This window comes from Saimiri boliviensis, chromosome 8, assembly GCF_048565385.1.
Source record: "Saimiri boliviensis isolate mSaiBol1 chromosome 8, mSaiBol1.pri, whole genome shotgun sequence".
In the NCBI taxonomy this organism is placed as follows: domain Eukaryota; kingdom Metazoa; phylum Chordata; class Mammalia; order Primates; family Cebidae; genus Saimiri; species Saimiri boliviensis.
Genome location: NC_133456.1, coordinates 310229 through 326696, shown reverse-complemented (window position 1 = coordinate 326696; position 16468 = coordinate 310229). Strand labels below are relative to the sequence as shown.

At 43.7% G+C, this 16468-nt stretch overlaps 1 protein-coding gene across 1 annotated transcript in view; it reads left to right on the top strand.

Annotated features, from left to right (window-relative positions):
* LOC141585309 (ankyrin repeat domain-containing protein 18B-like) overlaps nt 1-13207 on the top strand; it is a 36854-nt gene extending 23647 nt beyond the window's left edge. Inside the window, exons 7-12 of the mRNA XM_074403526.1 lie at nt 1392-1673; nt 2356-2567; nt 3949-4107; nt 10309-10428; nt 12303-12473; nt 12641-13207. Of these exons, the coding sequence (XP_074259627.1) occupies nt 1392-1673; nt 2356-2567; nt 3949-4003 (549 nt within the window). The 3' untranslated portion in view covers nt 4004-4107; nt 10309-10428; nt 12303-12473; nt 12641-13207. The remainder of the gene's footprint in view (nt 1-1391; nt 1674-2355; nt 2568-3948; nt 4108-10308; nt 10429-12302; nt 12474-12640) is intronic.
* Nucleotides 13208-16468: the final 3261 nt, after the last annotated feature.

Genomic DNA, 16468 nt, shown 5'->3' with positions numbered 1-16468 from the left:
ACCAGTCTCTGCTAAAACTCTTTACTCTAGTTTCCAAAAAGTGTCTCATCTGTACCTGAGACCACTTCAGCCTGGATTTTTGTCCATATCATTATCAGTAGTTTAGTCAAAGCCATTCAACAAGTCTCCAAAAAGTTTCAAACTTTCCCACATTTTTCTGTCTTCTTCTGAGCCCACTAAACTGTTTCAGCCTCTGCCTATTACAGAGTTCCAAAGTTGTCAACACATTTTTGCGTATTTTTACAGCAGCACCCCACTCTACTGGTAAAAACTTACTGTATTAGTCCATTTTCATGCTGCTGATAAAGACATACCTGAGATGGGGTAATTTATTTAAAAAAATATTTAATGAACTCACAGTTCCACATGGCTGGGGAGGCCTCAGATCATGGCAGAAGGTAAAAGCCATGTCTTACATGGTGGCAAACGAGAGAAATAAGTGCCAAATGAACGGGGATATGCTTTATAAAATCATCAAACATCGTGAGACTTATTCACTACCACAAGGACAGTACGGGGGAAACTGCTCCCATGATTCAATTATGTCTCACTGGGTCCCTCCCACAATGTGTGGGAGTTATGGCAGCTACAATTCATAATGGGATTTGGATTGGTACACAGCCGAACCATATCATACTCCTTATTTACAGAACTCATTAACTTGTCTTTTTTTAAGATATGGTCTTTCATTTGTCATTCAGGCAGGAGTGTAGTGGTGCCATGGCTCATCACAGCCTTGAACTCTAGATTCAAGCCATCCTCCTGCCTCAGTCTTCCAACCAACTGAAACTACAGGCATAAGCCATCATGTCTGGCTAATAATTTTTAACCTTTTGTAGAGATGGCCTCACTGTGTTGCTCTGGCTGGACACAACTCCTGGCCTCAAGTGATCACTCTGCTCCAGCCTCCCAAAGTGCTTGGATTACAGGCATAAGCCACCACCCCTGGCCTAGATTCTTATTTTCAAAGTCTTATTCTGAGAGCCATTTACTGACTTTGGCCTAAATAACTCAAAATGATGTCCCTAAAACTTCTTTAGAAATTACTGGGAATGGTGATGAGGGAAGGAGATTAGAAACTTTCTACTAAGAAAAAAACTTAGAGCCATTTCAGGAGAAACAAAAACAATCAGAAAAGTAAAAGCCTCAGAACAAGTGCAGAAGTTCTGTGGCAAAGATGATGAAAGTAAAGAATAAGTTATTGTGACTCTTGGTGGTTTTAACTTTGTTCTTGATTTTTTGAGTAATTGAAGGGTTCGCAATTGAAGAATCTACTACGTTATAGATAACATGTTATTGCAAGTAAATGTATTTCAAAATTTGTTATTGGTTTTGTATTAAAATATTATCAGCCTACATCATGATCAAGCTGTATTATTTTATCCATGTAGTTTGATGATCTTACAGAAGAGCTGGGAGCTGTATCTTCAAAATGGTTATATTTGTCTAAAAACAATCAAGTTATTCAACAAGAGTTATCATCTATGAAAGAAGTACAAAAGAAATGTGAGAAAACTGAGGAGGTTAACAAAACTTTGGAACAAGAAGTAGTGAATCTTAAGACACGTATGGAAAAAAACATGGTAGAACTTGGTAAAGCAGAAGAATATAAATTGCAGCTAGAAGAAACAGCAAAACAGGAAATAGAAAAATTAGAAGAAATCAATTTACAGGTTAGTTTTTTAATCAGGTAGGTTTATCTGTAATGTGCTTTCATTTATTTCACTACAAATTATATGTATATATATATTTATGTATGTTATATAATTATTATATATAAACACTATAGATAAACACTATATATATATACTATATAACCACTATATATATACATATAGTTTTTTCTCTGCTTTTCTTATAGGAATTTGCTTTGTAAAGTTTTAGAAATACAGTGATACCTCTTTCTCTTTTTAACTATTTAATTTTCCATCATTATTATAACTAAATTGATCTTTCAGAGTAATGATTTTTACTATAGAGTCACTTGGTTATTAAGACCAGTAGGCATAAGACTATTAGAAAAAGAAAATTGTAATTTAAAGTTACATGATGCTTTTGAATTGGTCTTAAGCTACATTGTGCAGTTTTTAAAAATTTAAATGGATTCTATCATTTTAAAAATGATCGGATTACATGAATACTAACAGAATGATTTCATATTTTTATAATTCAGATTTAATTGTTAATTCCATTATCAGTTTAGATGATATTGCTGATAAATGTTTTAAACTTCAACTTATTTTTACGAAACATTTAAAATTGCTTTTGAATCACTTACTCTAAATGAGAGGCAACAAATATAGACTAATCAGTTTATAATTGTTTTAAAAGTATGATTTTTTTCATTTGTTTTAGAAACAAGCAGAATATGAAAAACAATTGGAGCAGTTAAAAAAGAATAATACAGCTTCAGCAAATAAAATAGATCTCATACAGAAAAATGTGAAATATAAGTTCTCCAAAATGAAAACTGCATATAAAGAGGTTACTACTGAATTAGAAGAATATAAGGAAGCCTTTGCAGTATCATTAAAAGCTAACAGATCCATGTCAAAAAAATTAAAGAAGTAAGTCAAAACATAGACTTGTAGTAAATCAACTGGGCTCATTAATTTGCTATGAAAGCATACATTTTAGTGAGTCAACTTTAAGAGATTGGTAGGAAGTGAAAGCTATCCTGATGGTATAATTTTTGAACATAATGTTAGTAAATAAACTTACATTTAAAATGTTAGTTTAGGACAGTTTCTGTCTTGTCTTTTTTTCTCCTTTGTATGGTGTTTCCTCCTGGAAAATCTCATGTAGCTAACAAAATCTATTAGAATTTTTGCATTTTGAAGCTTTATACTCAATAAAGTGATTATGTTATAAAATTACTTATCAGAATTCCTCTAAATATAAATATTAATTGATTTATTTTTGGTAGATCACAACCTAAACCCAAACCGCCCAAACCAGGGCAACTCTGGGCACACCCTGGCAGTCAGTAACTGAACTTTCCTGATTGTGATCTTTACTACTATCACTAGAGGGCGCTTTGAGACAAATCATTCTGTACAGTTTTTTCTGTGTACGGGAAGGCAACCTTGCGAAATAGGGAATGATTATCCTAAGGATGAAAGCGCAATTTATAAAGTCGTTAAAAAAAATAACACCTGGGTCAGCTTGAAGGGGTGCGTGGAAGACAAAGGACAGGCCCCACCTCCAGTGCCTTGGTCACAATGCTGGGGGCTAACGGCCTTCAGAGATGCTTTAGTGCTTGTTTGTTTGTTTGTTTGTTTTGGTCACCAACCCAGCCATCTAGTTTTCCCCTAGGAGTTCTTGCTGTGATTTATTCCTCAGTGCCAAATGCTTAATTTTTCCTAGACAATGGGTGAAACGTACAAGGGCAGTGAAAGCAAATGTTTGAAAATACATTTAAAAGTTGTTTTTAAAATTCTGAAACTGGTTTCCTAAATACAAGTATTTCTAGCTTTCTTTTTTTTCAGTATATAATTTGAAGAGCACAACATGATGTTATGATATATTTATTCACAGTGAAGTGGTTCTTATAGTCAGGCAAATTAACATACCCATCATCTCACATAGTTATCTTTAAATACGTGCACTTCTAATTGCGTCCTCAGAATCTTACAGGTAGAGCCTTCCAGAAGGCAGCACGTGCTACTGCTTGAGCTGTACATCATTGATAGCCATTTCTCTTTCCTGCCTACCTTGTTTGAATTCCTTATTCAGTAGGAATCTTCTTAGAAACATGCACTTTTTTAGAACAATTTTTAAATTATACTTGCTCACAGCAGGTATGCTCACACACCTTTGGTGTTAAAATACTGTTTCATGGGTAACTTGGTTTACTCTCAGGGCAACCTTTTTTTTAAAATGTAAGTGATTTAGAAATCATTTAAGAAAAAATAAAATACTAAGCATTTTTTTGTGTTACCTTTACAGATCGGATGAGATAATAGCAATGATCAGTAGCAGGTTCCATATAAGCAACACATGACATCTTTTCCCAGCACCCTTCCTATGAGGCCTGACCCAGAGTCACCTTGGGTTGGAAGTGTTAACAGTATGGGCCTCGGCAGAAAACATATTCCAAAAACCAAGGTTAGTTGTGTTACCTATTCTCTTTGGGTTTTGTTTTTAATTTGGTAAAATGCTGAGTTGTTCAATTGACTTATGCATGTTAAGTAAAGATCATAATTAGCTGGGTTAATACAGGCAGGAAAGGGAAACTACATTTTGCAAGTCCCTGGTGCTCTCATTTTCAAAAGATACTTATTTATTAACTTTATTCAATACATGTAACTAAACTGACACATTTTAAATTTATTTAAAAGCTGCATTTAAGTTAGGTTTTAGAAATTTCAGGTTAATGTCTAATAACTGACAATATACTTTGAGATGCTTTGGGTTACTTTCTAATTGATCATAGCTGGGCTATGGTTCATACCCACCCGCCACCACCCCTTTTTCTTTTCTTTTTTTTCTTTTGGTGGGGGGGGGTAGAGTTTCACTCTTATTGGAGTGCAGGCTGGAGGGCAGTGGCACAATCTCAGCTCACTACAAACTCCATCTCCAGAGTTCAAGCAATTCTTCTGCCTCAGCCTCTCGAGTAGCTGGGATTAGAGATATGCACCACCACGACTGGCTAATTTTGTATTTTTAGTAGAAACAGAATTTCTCCATGTTAGACAAGCGGGTCTTGAACTTCCCACCTCAAGTGATCTGCCCGCCTTGGCCTCCCAAAGTGCTGGAATTACAGGCGTGAGCCACCATGCCCAGCCACCACTTTTAAAGTTTCTTTGTACCATCTCAAGTTTTCCATCCATAATCACAAGTGAGTGGTGGGCATCCAAACACTTAACCACATATGGATGTTTATTATTTAATGGAATCCAAAATAAATACTTTTTTGAATTAAATAAACATCAAACACTAAACGATTTATTTTCATTGTTATGTTAAAAGCTTTGTGCTTTTCTTACATAGGAGTATGTCCTTTATTGCTACTAGATTTACAGCATTTTTATTTCATCTTTTGTAGCATGTATCTATTGCTGGGCAATTTTACAAGTTTTTAAATTATTAAATCAAGCACTATTTGTATTTTTTAAATGAAACTCACTTATGTCTCTCTATCTTGCCACCACTTGTAGGGTTAATAACTAAGGTGGCAGTGATATCAAGTTTTTTTTTTTGTTTGTTTTTTGTTTTTTTTTTTTTGTTTTGTTTTTTTTTTTTTTTTTTTGAGACGGAGTTTCACTTTTGTTACCCAGGCTGGAGTGCAATGGCGCGATCTCGGCTCACCGCAACCTCCGCCTGCTGGGTTCAGGCAATTCTCCTGCCTCAGCCTCCTGAGTAGCTGGGATTACAGGCACGCGCCACCATGCCCAGCTAATTTTTTGTATTTTTAGTAGAGACGGGGTTTCACCATGTTGACCAGGATGGTCTCGATCTCTTGACCTCGTGATCCACCCGCCTCGGCCTTCCAAAGTGCTGGGATTATAGGCGTGAGCCACGGCACCCGGCCCTATCAGGTCTTTTAAAAGCAACTATGGCCAAACAGAATCAATGATATTATTCCAATTCAGAATTTAATGCAGAGCTCCACAGGGTATTCCTATCTCCCTTGGACTTGTAACAGGAAGATTACAATCCATCATGTGATTTCACTCATAGTAAGAATCCATTTCTGGGAATACTGAAATGTATCCAACAATAATAAGCTGTGCAGAGTTGATAAAGAAAAAATAGATAGTTTAGCTATGCTTGACCCAGTTAAAGATACTGTCTAGTGTTTAACTATTTTTTGACTAACAAAAAATTTCCAAGAACCTGGGCAGTGGCACACACCTGTAGTCCCAGCTACTCGAGAGGCGGAGGCAGGCGGATGACCAGAGCCCAGGAGTGCAGGGCTGTAGTGCATCCTGACTGGGCCTGTGAACGGCCACTGCACTCCAGTCCAGGCACACCATGAACCGTGTCCCTTAAAGAAAAAAATTACCAAAACCATAAAACAATTGTTTGAACAAAACTAAATAGCAACTAGTTTGTGTGTCATTGTTATTAAAATATTTATTTTGATCAGTACACATTCATTTACAGTTTCCGTGGTGATATCATAACCTCCTTAATGCAGAGAAAGGTAGCAATGGCTTGTGTTAAATGAAGTTTCAACCTTGTTTTGTTACCTGGCTTCACATCCTCACAAATCACAGAAGAGCAAATCTCAGGTTTCTTAGCATTGCAGCCAAATAGCTTAAAAGGGAGTGAACTAAATGACTGTTATAAGATTCTATCTGGCTGATAGCTTTTATCATATTAACTTGGTTTTGTTTTATTTTTCTACAAAAAAAAAGAGATGATCAGGGTCCAAGTGCCTCAGCGTCATGAGATTGTACTACTGGGCAAAAAAGAAAATAAATGTTAAACACTTAATGTAAATTGTTAAGCATGATTCCAATATAAAATATTCTCATTAATTCTTACCGTAAAAGTCAAGTCTTGCATTGTTTTATAAGATGATGAAAGACTGTTTAGATGCAGATATAATATGAGAAAAGTTTTGAGGAAATACATTTCCTCAACTAATTTTTTGGGGGGATGGGCTGTTTGTTTTTAGCATTTCTGGATAAGTTAAACCAGGCATCCCCAAACTTTTTACACAGGGGGCCAGTTCACTGTCCCTCAGACCGTTGGGGGGCCACCACATACTGTGCTCCTCTCACTGACCACCAATGAAAGAGGCGCCCCTTCCTGAAGTGCGGGGTGGGGGGGCGGATAAATGGCCTCAGGGGGCCGCATGCGGCCCGCGGGCCGTAGTTTGGGGACGCCTGAGTTAAAAGATCGCTTTTTTTTTTTTTTTTTTGAGACCGAGTTTCGCTCTTGTTACCCAGGCTGGAGTGCAATGGCGCGATCTCGGCTCACCGCAACCTCCACCTCCTGGGTTCAGGCAATTCTCCTGCCTCAGCCTCCTGAGTAGCTGGGATCACAGGCACGCGCCACCATGCCCAGCTAACGTTTTGTGTTTTTAGTAGAGACGGGGTTTCACCATGTTGACCAGGATGGTCTCGATCTCTCGACCTTGTGATCCACCCGCCTCGGCCTCCCAAAGTGCTGGGATTACAGGCTTGAGCCACCGCGCCCGGCCAAGATCGCTTATTTTAAACTCAATGTAGTAGTTCCAAGGAACACATGGTTTCCTTGTGGGGCACTGGTTTGTGAAATCATGTTAGACTTAATAAAGTAGACTGAAAAGCAGTAATCTATCAAGAACAAAGACACATCTCTATAAGCCTTAAAGATAATCCCTGCAGAACACCTCAAGAGAGTTCTTTATTGTTATTATTATTATTACTATTATTTCTTGAAACAGAGTCTCATTCTGTCACCCAGGCTGGAGTGCAGAGGTAGTCTCAGCTCACTGCAACTTTCGCCTCCCGAGAAGTCTATGCGTCTTTTTAAATTTGCATTTTTTAAATGAAGCTCACTTATGTCTATCTTGCCACCACTTGTAGGGTTAATAACTAAGGTGGCAAAAGTCCCAAGAAGTCTATGCGTCTTTTTATCTGACTCTACGCTTTCTTCACTTCCGCCTTCCTTATGGAACTGTGAGCCAGCACACCGAACCTATTCTCAGAAAACAAAGCCATCATCAGCTGATCTAGGTTTTGGTAGAGATTAAAGGCCAACAGACCTCAGACTCATTTAGAAACACTCAGTTAAGCAATAACTGTTCAGAAGCAGTCACTTCATAGGTGACATTTTAAATCTCCAGTCATTTACTGTATCATTGGTTTACTTTGCTCTCAGGGAGTTCCAAATTCCTTACCACAGAATAAAAACACCCCCGTCAAGTTACTCAGTCTTGTCTCTCACCACTTACCACACTCTGTCCTTTGCTTCAGCACCAAACTGGTCAGAGTGCAACGCCATGGGGCTCTTTCTCACTTCAGGTTCTTTGCCTTCACCTCTTCCCTCTGTCTGGCAAGCTTTCCCTTGTCCTTCAGGTACCAATCTCCATATCTCCTCCACCAGAAAGCCTATAATATTGATACAAAACTGGGGTAGATGTTCCTCCTGTGTGTTCCAGTAGTGCCCTGCTGTATACTTGTCATGGTATCTGTAACTCTCTATGGACACTGCCTGCCTGTCCGTTTTTTCAGGTTATGGCATACGACTGTTGAGAGGTGGACCCCACCATCTTCATCTTGTAATTCCATTGATGGTTCTAGTACCTTAGCACATGGTTGTAGAATACACGAATGAAGAATGGAAAACCAGAAACTCTGATATTTAACCACGATGATAATTAATTCCATTCATAAATGTTGGCAAATTCTATTTGACAGTAATTTTGTATTGAAATTGTACATACATGTTTCTCATTATATGTATATATATAACTTTATATACTATAGATACGTAAGTCATACTTCAGGCACTAATTCTACAAACTAATTTATGATTGTATACAGAGGATTATACAAAGGAAATCGCTGAGTAATCACATTATAAATGACGATATTCTTCAGGCACTGATTGTGTCTGGCGTTTGGACAGTTCTCCTTCCTCAGTGCCCACGGGGGGGTTTTACCCTCAGTAATAATGTTCTCAACTCCTATTTTTAAAACTTACATTTAGTCAAAGAAAACGTCTTAGGCCGGGCACCATGGCTCATGCTTGTAATCCCAGCACTTTGGGAGGCCGAGGTGGGTAGATCAAGAGGTCAGGAGTTCGAGACCAGCCTGACCAGCATGGTGAAACCCCATTTCTGCTAAAAATACAAAAATTAGCTAGACACAGTGGCAGGGGCCTGTAATCCCAGCTACTAGGGATGCTGAGGCAGGAGAATCACTTGAACCTGGAAGGCAGAGGCTGCAGTGAGCCAAGACCAGGCCATTGCACTCCAGCCTGGGCAATAGAGCAAGACTCTGTCTCAATAAGAAGAAGAAAGTGTTTTAGTTAAAGAACATAATTCTTTCTTTTTCTTCCCAACTGTTGCTGTGTGGGACATTTACTCCCATCTAGTTTCTTCTCTGGAATGCACTGATGAGCCACATCTAAATGAAGAGAATGTCTAAATTATAAACTCTTAAGAAAAAAATCTTATGACTTAAAAGATCATAAAGTTTCATTAGTGAGCTGTTTACATGACATTTTAATTGTTTCTAATAAGACACGTAACATCGTCATTAATACTTTAGTGGAGGTCATTGACGGCTTATTTGCATTTTACAGTTTTTATCACTATAGTTAGTAATAGACTTAAGGAGTGCCTGCCAGGTTTTTCCATGGTAATTTTACTATTTTCTTTTGTAGTTCAACAGTATTTTGTGTGGACATACTTTGAGGCTCTGTAAATATCTGATTACTCCCCAGAATTTCACCCATTAGATTTCACATTTTGTTGATGATTTGTGCTTGAACAATTATTCCTATGGTGGTTTCCAAATGATTATTTTCTTTTTCTTTTCTTTTCTTTCCTTTTTTTTGAGATGGAGTCTTGCATGTTGCCCAGGCTGGAGTGCAGTGGTGTGATCGCGGCTCCCTGCAATCTCCGCCTCCTGGGTTCAAGCGATTCTCCTGCCTCAGCCTCCTGGGTATCTGGAACTGCAGTTGTGCACCACCATGCCCAGCTACATTTTTGGATTTTTAGTAGAGATGGGGTTTCACCATGTTGGCCAGAATGGTCTCTATCTCCTAACCTTGTGATCCACCCAAAGTGCTGGGATTACAGGCATGAGCCACTGCACCCAGACCCAAATGATTATTTTCTTATACTTTTATTCTATGTGGATAAATAAAACCAATAAATAGGGTGGAAAGGAAATTTTATGATTTTGGTGCTCAAATGCCCCCAGATTTGGTCAGGGGTAGTGATTTGAAGCTGACTTCATGTCTTTTTTTTTTTTTTTTTGAGATGGAGTTTCGCTCTTGTTACCCAGGCTGGAGTGCAATGGCGCGATCTCGGCTCACCGCAACTTCCGCCTCCTGGGTTCAGGCAATTCTCCTGCCTCAGCCTCCTGAGTAGCTGGGATTACAGGCACGCACCACCATGCCCAGATAATTTTTTGTATTTTTAGTAGAGACGGGGTTTCACCATGTTGACCAGGATAGTCTCGATCTCTCGACCTCGTGATCCACCCGCCTCGGCCTCCCAAAGTGCTGGGATTACAGGCTTGAGCCACCGCGCCCGGCGACTTCATGTCTTTTTTATCTGTCTTCATTATTCTTTTAGCACTTTTTTACTTTCTGGTTCAACAAGATGTTCCAAGCTTATCTCGTATTTTTTTCCCGCCCCAGCCCTGGAATGAGTGATTTTTCTTAAAAGCAGAGGCGGAGCCCCCGAGGAAGCACAGGACAAGCCCTGCCCAGCACGTGCTCACCAGTTCCCAGCAGAAAGAACCTGCCGCATCCACTGAGGTACCAAGAAACTAGCAAAAGGCCTTCGGTTCTGGCTGTCTGGGGACAGTCCTCGTGTTCCTGGCTCACCTTGAATGCTCTGGACCAGTCTCCCAGCAGCCTGTGTGCTGTGTCTCTAGATGTGGGCTCTGCAGGAAGGGCCCTGGGAGACCCAGGAGAACAGGGTGCCTCATCTGCCAAATGTCCCTCCCTTCCTCCCACTCTGAGGCTCAGGAATAGGCTCGATTGTGTGTCCGGATAGTGCCAGGCCACCTCATTGTCTCCTTTGACATGATCTCAGAGGGCCTTGAGAGGCGAGTGTGAAGCAGGGCACCTGGAGCCTGAGGCCGACTGTCCCTCCCTGTGTCCTGGAAGAGGGTCCTTTTCCAGGGAAGACCCCCAGGACCTGACCTGTGGCTGCATATGCAGAGAGAGAGGGTCTGCGGCCTGAGGGAGTGTTGGAAGGGGACATGGAGCACCACTGCTCAGGGGCCTGGTCAGTGGGGCCTGATCAGCGAAGACCTGGCCATCAGGGCCTGGTCCGTTGGGACCTGATCAGCAGGGACCTGGTTAGTGGTGGCCTCTTCTGTGAAGGCCTTGTCTGTGGGGACCTGGAGACCTCGTCACTAGGGGCCTGGTCGGTGGGGCGTAGTCACTGGTGGCCTTGCTAGTGGGACCTGGTCAGTTGGAAGCTAAACAATGAAAAGCTGGTTGGTTGGGGCCTGAATAGTTTGGGCCTAGTCAGTGGGGGTTGGGTCAGCAGGAACCTGGCAAATTGTGGTCTCATCAGTGAGTACCTCGTCAGTGCTGGCCTTCTCAGCATAGGCCTCGTCAGTGGGGACCGGTCAGGGGGAATTGGTCAGGGGTCTGGTCCATAGGGTCTGTAAAGTGGGGGCCTTGTTAGGGAGGCATGGTCAGTGGGGGCCCGGGCAAGCAGGGAACTGGTCTGTGGAGAATTGTTCAGTTGCGGGTCAGGTCAACGTGAACCTGAAATCGTGGTGGTGTCAGCAGGGGCCTGGGTTGGCCTGGTGGACCAGTGGCCTGGTCAGTGGGGCCTTGAAGCCTATTGAGTAGAGGCCTGGTCAGGGAGACATGGACAGTGGAGACGTGGTCAGTGAGGACCTGGTCAGTGGAGGTGTGGTCGTTCGGGGCCTGGTCGGTGGAGACCTGGTCAGGGGTATCTGGTCAGCAAAGACCTGGTCAGTAGGAACCTGACCAGCAGTGGCCTGGATTACGGGACCTGGTCAGCTGGCCACTGTGTAACCTCAGGGAGGAGGCTTGTCCTTGGAGCCTCCTTGCTTTTATCTGTAAGGAAGGTGAGTCCTGGCACCCTGGAGGGCTGCTGGGAAGAGAAGAGAAAGAGATGCGTTGACTCTAACCCTGCCAGGCAGACCCAGCGCTCAGCCACTACCCGGCTTCCACCGAGAGAGGGCGCCAGCTCTCTGTGCTCAGCTGTGTCCTTCCTCTGCATCCGAAGGACCAGCCTGGGCGGGGAGGGCAGAGTTCGGGAAGCACCAATGAATGTTCTAATCCTGGCCACAGGCTCTGCAGGTGACAGTGATAAGGACCTGGGTGCACTTGTGAGTGGAGCAGCTAGGCCTGGCCAGAGAAGCGACACGCACACGCACACACACACATGCGTGCACACACACACGCGCACACGCACACACACGCACACACACACATGCACACACACGCGTGCACGCACACACTCACACACACATGCGTGCACACACGCGCACACGCACACACACGCACATGCATGCACACACGCACACACACGCGCGCGCACACACATGCACACACACAAGCAAAAACCCAAGCACAGTGTATGCACACATATGTCAATTCAGCGGGTGGAGGACACTGACTCTGGGCCTTGCTGACCCAAGCAGGTTTCCGTTGTGATGGATGCTGTTACCCCAGGATGCCACCATTGCTGAGCACCCACCGCCTCTGTGTCATGGAGCAGTTAGAGACACATGGCAGTGTCTGTGAGTGGCTCTGCATGCAGAACCTTTTTCAACGTGAGAGGCACATCTAAGCACAGCTGACTGATCAGTCAGGTGAGAGTCTGTGAGTGGGTAACCTACTCTCTTCCCTTCCTCCTGGCTTGGGGACAGTCACTACCAGGTGGGCAGTGCTGGCTTCTGGGCAGCTGCTGACGGTAATTACTGAGCACTCACTTGGTGCCTGTTCTGTGCTGACAGTCATCTCTCATTCATCCTCACAGCAATTTTTTTCCACATCTCTTCTGGACACCCCTGGGATGATCCAGTACAGCCCCATCAAGGCCCTGACACCAGGAGCAGTTCAGCTCCATGATAACCAAGACACAGCTCCAGAGACAACCCCACTCTACGGTCCCTGCATCTGACCCCCGTTGGTGTGTAGTGACCAACGCAACATGGAAGAAGTCAGAACAGCATGCAGTCAGCTGCTCTGCAGCCCCAGATGGCTCCTGGGCCTTGGGAAGTCATTCTCAATGAAACAGCTAGTCACTTTGAGGTCACTGGAGGGAAAAATGAACGTGGCATCCTGGCAGTGCTGGAAGACTGCACATGTCTTACATCTTCTCCCCCAACCTGTGAGACAGAAGCCTTCCTTTAGGGCACAAGTCCCAAACCTAAAGGATCCTGGCCTGGTCAGGCTCATCCTGAGCTCTGGGAGAGGAGGGACATCAAGGGTCCCTAGAAGCAGCCAGGATTACAGAACAGGGTACCAAGCACTCCGTGGCCCTGGCTAGACTTAGAATTCAGGCCAAGACAGAATAAGCTCACTTGGAGCAGGGTGCCAATACCTGCGGCCTGTGCATGCCAGGCAAGGCCAAGCTGGCTTAAAGAGCAACCAGCCACCTCTGCAAGGGTGTGCCTGGAGCAGGTGGACCAGCCACCAACCTCATCCACTCGAGGAAGCAGGGGTGGTCAGGTTCCCACACCCTGAGTGGCTGCCACCTGATGACTGAGGGAGCAGAGGCCTGAGGCAAAGCAGATGGCACTGGGGTCCTACCTTCAGGGTAGAAGAGCTGATTTACCCTGACTGGTAGCAAGTGAGGTTGGTGGTTGGTCCACCTACTCCTGGCACACCCTTGCAGAGGTGGCTGGTTGCTCTTTGAGCCAGCCTGGCCTTGCCTGGCATGCACAGACCCCAGTGCAATAGACTGTGCTGCAAAAGGAGCCACACAGAGGAAATGAGCAGCAGGCTCAGCAGGGTGTGCGCCGCCTCAGGGCTTCAGTTCATGCATCAGGGCTTCCACAGGCCATTTTGAGGAAGACTTCATGCCCAAGTGCAGAAAGGGCCCAATCTGGTAGCTGAACCACACAGCCAGCTTCTGGGTGTGGCCACAGTGCCATGCCTTCATCACTTCCTGATGTGCCCCAGCAGCACCACAGAGACAACCTGAAAACAGGATAAGAGGAAGGCTGAGAAGGTTGAGATGGTGAGTGCCAGCTTCTTTCTGACCCTGAGCCCACCTCCAGCTGGTGCCCTCGAATGTTCAGAGTGGAAGAGGAGGATTAATGGCTTCGAGTGCTTCACCAAGAAGATGGACAGCAGCGTGCACAGCTCAACCTCACAGCCAGTGAGATGGCATGCAAGCAGATGAGGATGGACGGAGCATCAGAAGGCAGCCAGTTCTTCAGCCTCAGCGAGGCCTTGGAGCTGGACCAGATCATCCACTTCCCTGGAGATGCCTGCAACACTATCCGTGAGCTCTTTGCTGATCAGCTCAGGCAAAACCTGGGCCCGGTCACGGACCTGTTAGTGCTGTCTCAGGGACACCAGACCAACTTCCTTGACATCATCCATGTACACAAAGAAGTTCTTATGAAAGTCAGGGAGAGCAGGCAACATGTGGCAAAAAAAAAAAAAAAAAAGACAGAGTTCTGGAGGCTGATGATGTTCAGAATTACAGAAACATGATCACATGATTTCTTTAGCTGAAATTCACCACATCCATCCAATTCGAGTGAGAGACTTGAAATCCAGGCTGCAGCAGTTCTTACAACATTATACTGTTTTTCCAAAAAGTGACCCAGGAGTTGATAGCATTGAATAACTAGATAGTCAAGTGTGGACTTTTTCCAGTTAAAGGATTCTGCAAACAGTAGAAAACTGACAGAAATATGGACAGTGAAGGCAAGGCTGAGGAGGTCTCAGAAATAAGAAACTTACTGGAAACTGGAGCGAGGTTACTTTTGTTTTGCCTTAGCAATGAACTTGGATGTGTCGGGCCCTGTCCTAGGGACCTGCACAACGTTGAAAGTGAGAGTGATAATTGAGGAGATCTGGTGGAATACATTTCTAAGCAACCAAGCATTCAAGATGTGGCCTGTCTACTTCTAACCACCTGTGCTCATATGCACAAGCAACAAAAGGATCTAAAGTTGAAACATATTTAAAGAGAAAATAGAGCTTAGAAGCTTGGAAAAATTGCAGCCTGGCCATGTATAGCATGAAATAAAAGCCCATCTTCAGAGAAAAAAATTTAAGAATGCTTCAGAAATTTGCATAAATAAAAAGGAGCCAAGTGCTACTAGCCAAGAAATGGGTAAAAGGACGTGAAGGCATTGCAGAGGCCTTTGCAGCAACCCCTCCCATCACAGGCCCTGAGGCCTAGGATGGAAGAATGTTTCACGGGTAAGGCCCAGGATCCCTGTCATGTGCAGCCTCAGGACACTGCTGCCTGCCTCCCTTCAGCTCCAGCAATAGCCGTGTCTCAAAGAGGCCCAGAGAAAGCTTGGGTTGCTGCTTCAGAGGGTGCAGCCCATAAGGCTTGGTGGCTTGCATGTAATGTAAAGCCTGAGGGCCAACAGAGTACAAGATTTAAGCCTTGGAAGCCTTCAGTTAGGTTTCTGAGGATGCACAGAAAAGCATGGGTGTCAAGCCAAACCCTGGTGCAGTGGTGGAGCCTGCATAGAAAACCTTTACTAAGACAGTGTGGAATAAAAATGTGGAGTTGGAGCTAACCCACATAGACCCCACTGGGACATTGCCTAGTGGAGCTGTGAGTAAATAACCATGATCCTTCAGACACCGGAATGGTGGAGCCAACAACAGCTTGCACCCTCAGGGCAGAAAAGCTACAGGCACTCAGTGGCAGGCCAGCCCATGAGACCAGCTAAGGGGGCTAAACTCTGCAAAGCCACAGGTTGAGTTGCCAAGGGCTTTGGGAGCCCACCCTGCACACCAGTGTGCCCTGGATGTGGGTCATGAAGTCAAAGATTGTTTTGAAGCTGTGAGATTTAGTAACTGCCCTGATGGCTTTTGAACTCGCAGTTGGGACCTGTAGTGTCATTTGTGTTTTCACTGGCAAAATTATTTTTGGAATGAGAATAGTTACCCAATGACTATACCCTCGTTACACCTCAGAAGCAGTTAACTTGCTTTGTATTTCGCAGGCTCATTGGCAGAAGGGACTGTAGCCTCATCTCAGATGAGACTTTGGACTTGGGTCATTTGAGTTAATCCTGGATTGACAGGAATTTCAGAGACTGTTAAGAAACCATAATTGTATTTTGCAATATGAGAAAGACATGAGACTTGGGGGATCAAGAAAAATATAATGGGACTCGATGTTCTTCCCAAAACTCATATCCAGTTGTAATCCCTTATGTTGAAAGTAGAGCCTGGCAGAAGATAATTGAATCTTGGCAGTTGATCCTTCGCAATGGTCTAGCGTCATTTCGTTGATGATGACCTTGTAATAGTAAGTGAATTCCTATGAGATGTGGTTGTTCAGAAAAATGTGTGACATGCCTTCCCTCTCTCTGTCTCGCCCCTCCTCCTGCCATGTAAGACTCTCACTTCTCCTTTGTTTCCTGCCGTGACTGGAAACTTCCTGAGTCCTCTCAGAAGCAGAAGCCATTATGCTTTCCTATGCAGCCTGCAGAACCATGAGCCAATTAAACCTCTTTTCCTTATGATAACACAAAAAACTGGTACTGAGGAGTGGAGCTCTGAAAAGTCTTCAAGGCTTTCCCCATTGTCTTGGCTATTAACACTCGACTCCTTTTTATAGAAATGTCTGAAACCTTTTTGAATTTTCTCCCATGAAAATGGG